The 9,013-nt window shown below is 38.3% G+C and overlaps 1 protein-coding gene and 1 pseudogene across 1 annotated transcript; both read right to left on the reverse strand.

The window, feature by feature from the left end:
* Positions 1-486: 486 nt before the first annotated feature.
* Positions 487-2,571, reverse strand: LOC115666365 (cycloeucalenol cycloisomerase-like; annotated as a pseudogene).
* Positions 2,572-2,711: 140 nt separating this feature from the next.
* On the reverse strand, positions 2,712-8,632 carry LOC115662509 (protein FAR1-RELATED SEQUENCE 5-like). Its single transcript, XM_056317465.1, has 11 exons — positions 8,483-8,632; positions 7,554-7,665; positions 7,284-7,452; positions 6,411-6,478; positions 6,171-6,245; positions 3,955-6,055; positions 3,730-3,860; positions 3,599-3,655; positions 3,431-3,493; positions 3,295-3,339; positions 2,712-3,188 (listed from the first exon to the last, which is right to left on the reverse strand). Exons 5-11 carry the CDS (start codon positions 6,183-6,185, stop codon positions 3,108-3,110), a joined length of 2,493 nt encoding a protein of 830 aa, XP_056173440.1. The 5' UTR covers positions 6,186-6,245; positions 6,411-6,478; positions 7,284-7,452; positions 7,554-7,665; positions 8,483-8,632; the 3' UTR covers positions 2,712-3,107.
* Positions 8,633-9,013: the final 381 nt, after the last annotated feature.

Raw genomic sequence — 9,013 nt, forward strand, 5'->3', positions numbered from 1 at the left:
GTTAGAAGAAGCCCTCTTTTGTAATCATTAAATGTTTGGGAATTTCAAAACTGTGCTTAAGTCACTCACTAGGACAGAGAAAGTGCCTCATCCACAATGTTCGTTGAATCTATCGAGCTCGTTCACAAATCAATGCATGCCATGCAACACAGCTAGGGAAGCTAAATGAGGCACATATACAAATAACTACCGCAGGCAAGCATATTGGGCAACCTTATAGTAACACCATCATGGTTTCAACACACACCTACATATACTTGGAGAGACATTAAGATTCACATTGTTAGTCTCTAATCCCCAATTTCAACTGATTAGAAAGACTTCTCAAAAGATGGTTAATGTCCTGAGCACTACAACTAGTACAATACAAGTCTTTTGGCACGGTTGTGGTTACATCTTTTCCCCAACAGGGAACACCCCAAAACTTACAACCTCTATGGAATTGGGAACAAAAACACAAGCTCCCGTTTTAGTACAGTCACTATGTCAAGCTTCCACAGAATGTCCAGGAAACCACGGAAGTCTTGGCTGAATGCATTGTTTCGAGTCAGGAACTGGGACAATTGGTCCGAGGAAAATACACCACAAGTCAAGTATGATTGTCACCAGCATGGCTGCACCCAAAGCATCGACGGCTACTCTTGGCAGGTCCCAAGGACTGCTTCTCATCAATCCTGCAGGCATAAGTTCATTTTCAGCTGACAATGTTGCATGAGCTCCAATGATTGACCAAGTACAAAACGTTTGACTAGAAAAGACAAAGCTACAACTGGCACATATCCTCTTCCATATTCTCCAATTCTTCCACTTTATATCAAAAAGAAAAAAAGGGAAAAAAAGGGTGCAATTGTATTTTTCTAATGAGTAGAAGCATTATTCCTTTTAATTTGGATATATGAAACATAATGTATGAAAAGCAACCACATAATTGAATATATGCTAGAGAACATGAAGAAAATGGCGCGTACAATGCAGATCAACCTTGTCAGAATTTATGGCTCGTTAACCAGATAATGTTTTCATCTGTTTAGATGATTGCATCTACATTTTTCCATTGCCTTCATTCTGGCATATGGTTTCACTATTATGAAAACGCAATACTGGTCAATGTAGTTATTTATCAATGAAATCACTGTCCGAATTGATAAAGTACAGACCGTGCATTTATACAAGCTGGAACCTATAATTCTCTCAGTTACAATTTAAATTCATTCTAAGACAAGTACATCCACATCACTCCACATGATTGCGCAGCCGTGATGTGCGTGTGTTACTGCTGAATCATGCATTTTTTGAAACAAAGAGGATAAGAACCCATAAAATAGGTGTTGGGCACATAAAGTTCTCACCTCAGAAACATCGGAAAGCTCACAATGAAGTATATGGCATAAAACAAGGACCCCACTTTATACATGGATGCCCGGTCTACAAATTCATAATAAGGAAACTGCAAACATTGAACGAAACGAATTAGGTTTGCATAATCCCTGCATATCATATTACTATTTAAGCATCTGTAATTAACTAAATGAAATAGCGACAATTGCAATGTAAAATGTCTTGGGTTTGTTTCACAGCAAAGACCTGCCTGGCATAAAAAGAAAGAACAGATTTCACAAGAAATGCTCCATGCAAAGTCGAAAGCTTGCAAAAAAATGTGACGTGACATGGCAGGCAGAAAGATGTTGAACTGTCATTCTCATTACTGAAACTACAGAAACATGCTGAGGAATATACATTTGAAGAGGAAAAGAATCAGCATTCACCCGGGATATTACAAAACAGATAACAATTGATATTCTTAATCTAACGAAATTTCATTTCAAGCTTGACTGAATATGTCTTGTCACTAATTAACTGATTCTTTTCATGATAAGGCTGTGGATAAAGGAGAATGGCCAGAATAAGCAATCTTTGAGACAATGCATTGACAAATATGCACCACTCCAGTTCAAACAGGCAATAAAATCAGCATGCCATCTATATAAAAAAAAAGTTGGTTATAGTTATGATGGATAGTAGAACAATTGGTCTGGACATACATTAGAAATAGCTACAGTCTCCAGGTATGCTATGAAATAGGAAAGAACCAGAATCCATGCCGCCTCAGTAACCCACTGGATTTTTTCAGGCAAGTCAGCAATGGCATGCCTTAGCCTGCGGAGGGTCATGTTTGACGTAACATGGTAAAACAAAAAGCAAACATGAGTCAGGAGGAAAGTAAAATGTCTGTACCTGCACAAAAAAGTTAACCAGACCACATGATAAGAAACAGACAGATGATTAAGAAAAGCATAACTAGTCAATGTCTCAAATTTATGGCTCACATTATTCATTTTCCACGATGTAAATGTTTCAGAAGCTCCCAAAACTGTGAAGAAGTAGTGTGTCCAGAAGTAGTTCCCAACGTAACTGAAGATTATTATCCAGAGACTCGCTTGCCAAAGCATGGTTAAGTGTTAGGGTGGAAGAGCAGCTCTTCTTTCTGATCCTAATATCTAGCTATATAATGTCCACACAAAGGCCAGCTTCATAACGTAGTGGATGAGTAAAACGTCACATATACAGTCTTCTTTAACTCAAAAGGAGAGATACACAGTGTAGTCAAAATGACTGAAAATGCATAACCATTGGTTTCTAAATGCCAGATAGGAAATGTCATTTCAAGCCCAAGGACCACTACAAGCTAGAGATTTCCACCTATGGCCACATTGCATTGCACGATTTGTCTATCTATTCCACTTATAGGGCAAATAAAATCTAGCAACAAGTTGTCCAAACCAAAATACCAATATATCAATCCAGGCAAACTTACACACTCGAAAATTTTTCCAGCTTTAGCAAGGGGTAACCAAGTAGCTTAATTCGTAACACCAAGTCTAATCACGTATCTTGACGTTCATTTGTGGAAATACCATATCTTGATTACCTAAAAAATTGAAAATGAAGAATAGAAGAAGCCCTTATACACCTTCAAGCATGAAGACTTTGGCCGCAGACAATACCTTCATAGAGAATGTCCCTAGTGGTCCAACAACAGAGTCAATGGCTCACTCCTCCATTGTACCTCGAATCATATTACTTGACAAAGAATTCATGAAAACTGGTTACTTCGGCCAATTGGTATGTGTTCGTTTAGAATCGTTCAACTCATGCACCCTAGGATGCTGAAAAGAGTTTGATGACCCCTGCACAAAAGAATAACTAATTTATTTACATTTTACTAAACAAATGCCAAGATAAATAGATAAATATGTCTCAAATAATCCCATGAGTAAAAAAAGCAAGTTGTACCTGACTTAAAATGGTTCCGTGAGATCTATTATGATACTCCAACATCTATCCAGAAGAAACCAGTAACAATAAATATTACAATCGTAACAATAAGATGCAATAACACTAGGGTCTAAAATGATTTAATAATAAGCACCTGACTTGTGAATGGGGAAATTCCATTCATAATCCCTGGCGGCATGATGTATGGAGATTGCATCTACATATAATAAATTCATCACTAATTTGCTTTCCAAGATTATTCACATTCATGTATATGATAAGTTCAATCCTTTGTATGGTAATACACCAAGCTATTAAATACCTGACTAGGGATAGGGCAAAATCCACTCATAATCCCCGGCGGCATGATGTATGGTGGCTGCTGCATCCAGATTAAAAAAATGACGAAATTAGTAAAATGTAAATTCAAATGGAAGATTAAGAGTGACATACCTGATTATGAAAATTTAGATTTACTGTAGGACCACTATTGTTGCTAGGATAAAAGGCATTTTGAAACTGATTGGAATTATTCGAATAATCCGGGAGATGAGTTTCATCACGTGTTGCTTGAACAACCAACTCTGCATTACAAAGTAATAAATATGTTAATTGGCATCATGTAACATAAGCAAAAAATTTAACTTATCATATTAAGTAGAATAATATGTTACTCACCTCGACTTTCTATTCGCGTTGGAGATGTTCCTTTCTTAGCTTTTTTCTTCCTTTTCTCACTTGAGCTTTTAAGTCTTCCATAACTCATTCCCTTTCCTTTCCTTCGATGGGGGTCCAATACCGGATTCTTGCATAAAGAAGCCCCGTTATCATCATCATCACTAGCATCATCAGTCACAACCAAACCTGATTTGTATGACATAATTTGAGCCTTCGTTTTTTCCATACCCTTCCTCACTATTTTTATAGTATTTTCATCCTCGGCTCCCAAACTATTCAATTCGATGGATTCATGCATTAACGTGGAATATCGATTAAATTTAGATGAATTCGGTGCCATTTCACGAGGTTCATCATTCACAATCCCTTCTTTGGCACCCTTAGTCCATCTTTTCAAAATATAAGCAGATGGAATACCCGTAATCGATGATTTCTGACTCAACACTTTCAAGGCATGGCGACACAACCACCCTTTTAATTCAAATAATTTGCAATCACAAGAAACTGAAGAGTCTGCAGGGTCAAATTTGACAACATATTCACTCCCATTTAACTTCCCCTTTAACTTGAGAGTAAAAAAATAAACCGATCCATCAAATACTTCACTTGAAATATGTTGAGAGACACTTTGCAAGAATTCATGATCGAACCGTTTAAAAATGGTACGCGTATACACTGAACCAGCATGCGTCAAGATGTCATTATCCAAAATGGCATATTTAGGATCGCCTCGACTACTGAAATCATCTTGAGTTTCAATTTCTCTCATGTGCTTCACTTGTTCTTCATAGTGGTGAACAAACTCTACAAGAGTCAATGTCTTCGTCGACATGCGTTGGAAGACATTATTGGTGCTCTCACTCCTTTGGCTGGATCTTATACCACATGTAAAAGTGTCGCGACCAAAAGCTGAACTCCATTTGTGTCTAATGTCATATAATCTCCGAAGCCAAGTGTTATTCGCAGTATCCCACTCCTTTTCCATTTCCCTCCAAGTAGATTCAAATTCTTCCTCCGATGTACATCCATACATAAGCACTAAGAAATATTTATCCTTAAAACTCGGCTTATGGTAAAGATGTGGGATGTTTTGGTTGGCATTTTTCCCGATGTGCCAAGTGCATAAACGGTGTTGTGTATTCGGAAACACCGTTCTAATAGCTTTTTCCATGGCTTGGTCTTGATCAGTGAACATGGTTTTTGGAGCCTTATTTCCCATAGACTTCAAAAAAGCCTCAAACAACCAAATAAATGATTCTGCAGTCTCGTCCAACAAAAATGCACAACCGAACAAAACATTCTTCCAATGGTGATTAATCTCGACAAATGGTGCACATATCATATTATATTTGTTGGTACGATATGTGGTATCAAACACTAGCACATCACCAAAACAGTCGTAATCAAATTTCGACATACTATCTCTCCAAAATAAATTTGTCATTCTACCATCTTGATCTACCTGTACAGCGTATGAAAACATTGGATTTTGCATTTGCATCAAATGAAAATGATTTAGAACACTTTGACAATCTCCCCCACTTATACCATCGGCTCTTTTCGTCTGCAAATAATTTTGACAATCACGGAGGTTGAAACCCAAATTTTTGCTTCCTCCTGCTTCATTTGCTAGAAATTTATATGCTGTTGTTCCCCCAATGCCGGCTTTAATCATATCAACTAATACACCCTTACAAGTTTCAGACATGATTCTTCCACATCTAATCAAATGCTTTTGATCATCCGGAATAAATGCATGATTATGCTCAGAAATATACTCAATGACTTCATAGACACCATTGTCAACCTTAAATTTGATACGAGCAAGACAACCACATCTAACTTCATACCTCTCATATTTCTCTTCTTTATCAGAAGAGCTAAGAGAATGCCCCTCACAATTGCACACAAAAGTCCGTCGAGTTAATTCTCCTTTGCTATTTTTAAACATATGACCCTTCCTCACCCCAAATCCTTTGCCGATTGCATAGGCCACATACTTATGGTATGCTTCGAGTTCATTTGAAAACACCATTCCTACAGCAAACTCATAATCTTTTTCTATATCACGCATTACATGTGCAAGATGGGAAATTTCATGCTGCAACCGAAAGAACAAAAAGTTATCAACATAGTGCTTTTACATGCAAAATAACATTTCATCCATTACTTAAGAAAGAAAAAGATATTTCACATAGTGCGCATGACAAAATTACCTCTGATTCAGCCATTCGAGAGATTTGCACCCAAATTGGGATTAAAATGACACCAAATCAGTCCCGACGAGCAAGCTTCAAACATAATTCCAGCAGGTTTAAGTTTAGTAATGACACTACTTAACGAGAAATAGATATATATCAATTGTTACGGATGTCCATACTCATGTATATGCTCACAAAACTATAATGTGGAGTTCATTATCAGAAAAGATATCCAAAACAGACAAAATTCAGTACCTTTCGAGGCGGACTGTGTCAGCTTTGATGGAGTTCAGCAAGTCTTCGTGTCAATCTCACTCTATAAACTAGAGAATAAGCATACAGTTAACAATAGACATTAGCCAGGCATCAAGCATCACCAATGTAGGCACTAAAAATTTAACCACAATGTAGTTCACATGAAACTCGATTTCAATCTCAACCTAGTTTTAGCACCTCATGGCAGCATCACAGCACCGAAATACTGATATGATGAACTATACAGAGGAGCTTAAATGGAGATTGGAGTGCTGTTCTTCCTAGTTTTTTTCGCTTTGAAAGTTTTGTCTCAAGGTACTTTAGCTTTCATTAATGGTTGACTTTCAACATATTTGTGTCCATTGTGGGCTAATCTCGCCTTCTTTTTTGATGCTCTTCATCTCTTTAGATCTAGATTAGATTACCGAAATCATTTGTTAAGAAGAAAAAGATACGCACGAAAGTGCATGAACCATTCAAAAGTAATAGGACTTCCACCGAATTATATGAAGGTAGACATAGAGTTACATCTGAGTACAGCAAGTCCGTTGCAAATGATAAGACATAAAGTTACGTTTGAGCTCCTTAAGAGTGCACTACTAGAATAGAGCCAAAGTCACAAGAGGAAAGTTTTCTCGGCAGATACAGATTCCTTGGAGAGCTAATTATATAGGAAAAAGCTCTAGTAAGAAAAGAAACAAGTAGGATATTCGTTTTAAAAATTAATTCCATGGACTTGTAGAGAATGCCATTTGATAAGCTTTGTAATTCATGCAAGTGCATGAAGTTTGCGAGAATACAATTATTCAAATATCATTATTAAAAAGGTCTACAAATCTAATACACAAGTATTCAAGAGCATGCTTTTCTTACCACAGGGTGAACAATTCCATTTACAAAGCCAAGGACCATTGTCATAACAAGGAAGAAGACATTAAGGCCATAGTCCTCACCAGAAGGATTAAACCATATGAACAAAATCCCAGAGAGAGTGTAGGCTGCAATATAGCACCCAACTGATATCACCAGCAAAGCAACATACCTAAACAAGTCCAATGAGCCATCAGAACTCAAATATCAAAGAAGCCTAACATACAAAGAAGGAAGAAAGATAGAATAGAATATTTAAAGACTCCAACTAACCATTTCTGTTCATCTTTTGCAACCCATGCATCATTCCACGAATGAGTGAAGTCTAGCAGGATAATTACTTGGACCAACAGAAACAGTCCTGCTCCAAATTTCGATATAGTTTCTGTAGATCCAAGGCATATTCTTGGGTCAATTACAAATCGTGGCAATGTCAATCAATGAGAATTCAGTAAGCAAAGTCAAGATTCCAAATTAAGCAACCCTTTCCTCCTTCCCTCCAACCCTTACACTAGCCACTTGTGACCAAACTTATCCAACTGGTGAGAAAATTACACAAAGGGAAAAAAAAAAGAGAGTAAATTTTAATATAGATATTAAGCAAACAAAATACATCGCTAGCAAAGCGGGCTTCTTCTTGCTTAGCTGAAAATTTGATTCTAGAGACCCTTTTTGCAGGATTTAAGAATGTGGAATGCCAACTTAGCCAAATCTACATTCAGAACGATCCTTGCTAACAACTGTAGCACAAGAAGCTCTTTCCTTTCTTAAGTCAAATTTTTTGGTTCAAAGAACCATTCAATTGAAACTTTAGATGACCAAATGGAGTACCTCAGAGTCCTCTAGTGATATGAATACACAAGTAAGCATAAAATTCCCCACAGCCATACTCTAATTCCTACACTATTTCCGTAAGCTAACAAAAAACTAATGTTTCAATGTCCAAAGCCAAGTTCTGGAATATGAAATGAATAGAATAGCAGAATACAAAATCAGAATGCACACTATTATCAGCAGATGTCCAGAGAATCTAAAAAACACTCTGTACATATCCACAAAAGGGAAAGTTTTCATTTTGCTAAAAAATGCAAATCCGTAAGCACATATCTACACTTCACAGATCCCCGCACAAGGACATCTTCGGTAGATAGGAAATAGAAGATATTGCAGTACAGGACTTGCTGTTGCAAAATTTTTTTTACCTGGATCATGTCCAAAATAACTTCCAGCCCACCAAACTCACGCACAGCACCAGCTATTGCAAACTCATCCCAAAGAAGCTTGTGCGACTCCACCTACATTCACCAACTAATATTGATATAAAGAGAAGTTAAGCTTGTGCAAAACAGCGAACAGAGAAATAGGAGGCCTTTGAAGTACCGGCAAGAGAGAGAACGCCAGAGGAGGTTGTGGTTGGCCAGCCAGTCGTAGAGGACGGGGACGAGGGACTTCCGCCGGGTGTACTTCTCGTCGACCGCGTGCTGCTGCTGCGATCTCTTCTCCCTAGTCGTCCGCCAACGACGACGACGAAGACTTGGCCGCCGCCGCCAGCTGCGGCTGGTGGTGGTGGAGCTCCTCCTTTGGCTACGGCTTCGCCTTCCACCGTCGCTTCTTCGGGGCTTGCGGACGCAGAGCGTCGAGGCAGAGGCTAGGGCTAGGGCATGGCCGACGCGGAGGCGTCGGCATGGGCGTCGGAGGCGGTGTCGGAGGGAGCGCGAGTTCTCAGAGTGCAG

This window comes from Syzygium oleosum, unplaced genomic scaffold (genome assembly GCF_021117445.2).
Source record: "Syzygium oleosum isolate NSW1041296 unplaced genomic scaffold, Sole_v2.1 Sole_v2.13, whole genome shotgun sequence".
Classification (NCBI taxonomy): domain Eukaryota; kingdom Viridiplantae; phylum Streptophyta; class Magnoliopsida; order Myrtales; family Myrtaceae; genus Syzygium; species Syzygium oleosum.

Excerpts from the sequence above, each read along its gene's own strand:
- LOC115662509 (XM_056317465.1), bottom strand. Across the intron at positions 3,656-3,729 it reads ATCTAAATTTTCATAATCAG|CCACCATACATCATGCCGCC; the intron begins GTATGTCACTCT and ends TGGATGCAGCAG. Across the intron at positions 3,340-3,430 it reads TTTCCCCATTCACAAGTCAG|ATGTTGGAGTATCATAATAG; the intron begins GTGCTTATTATT and ends TCTTCTGGATAG.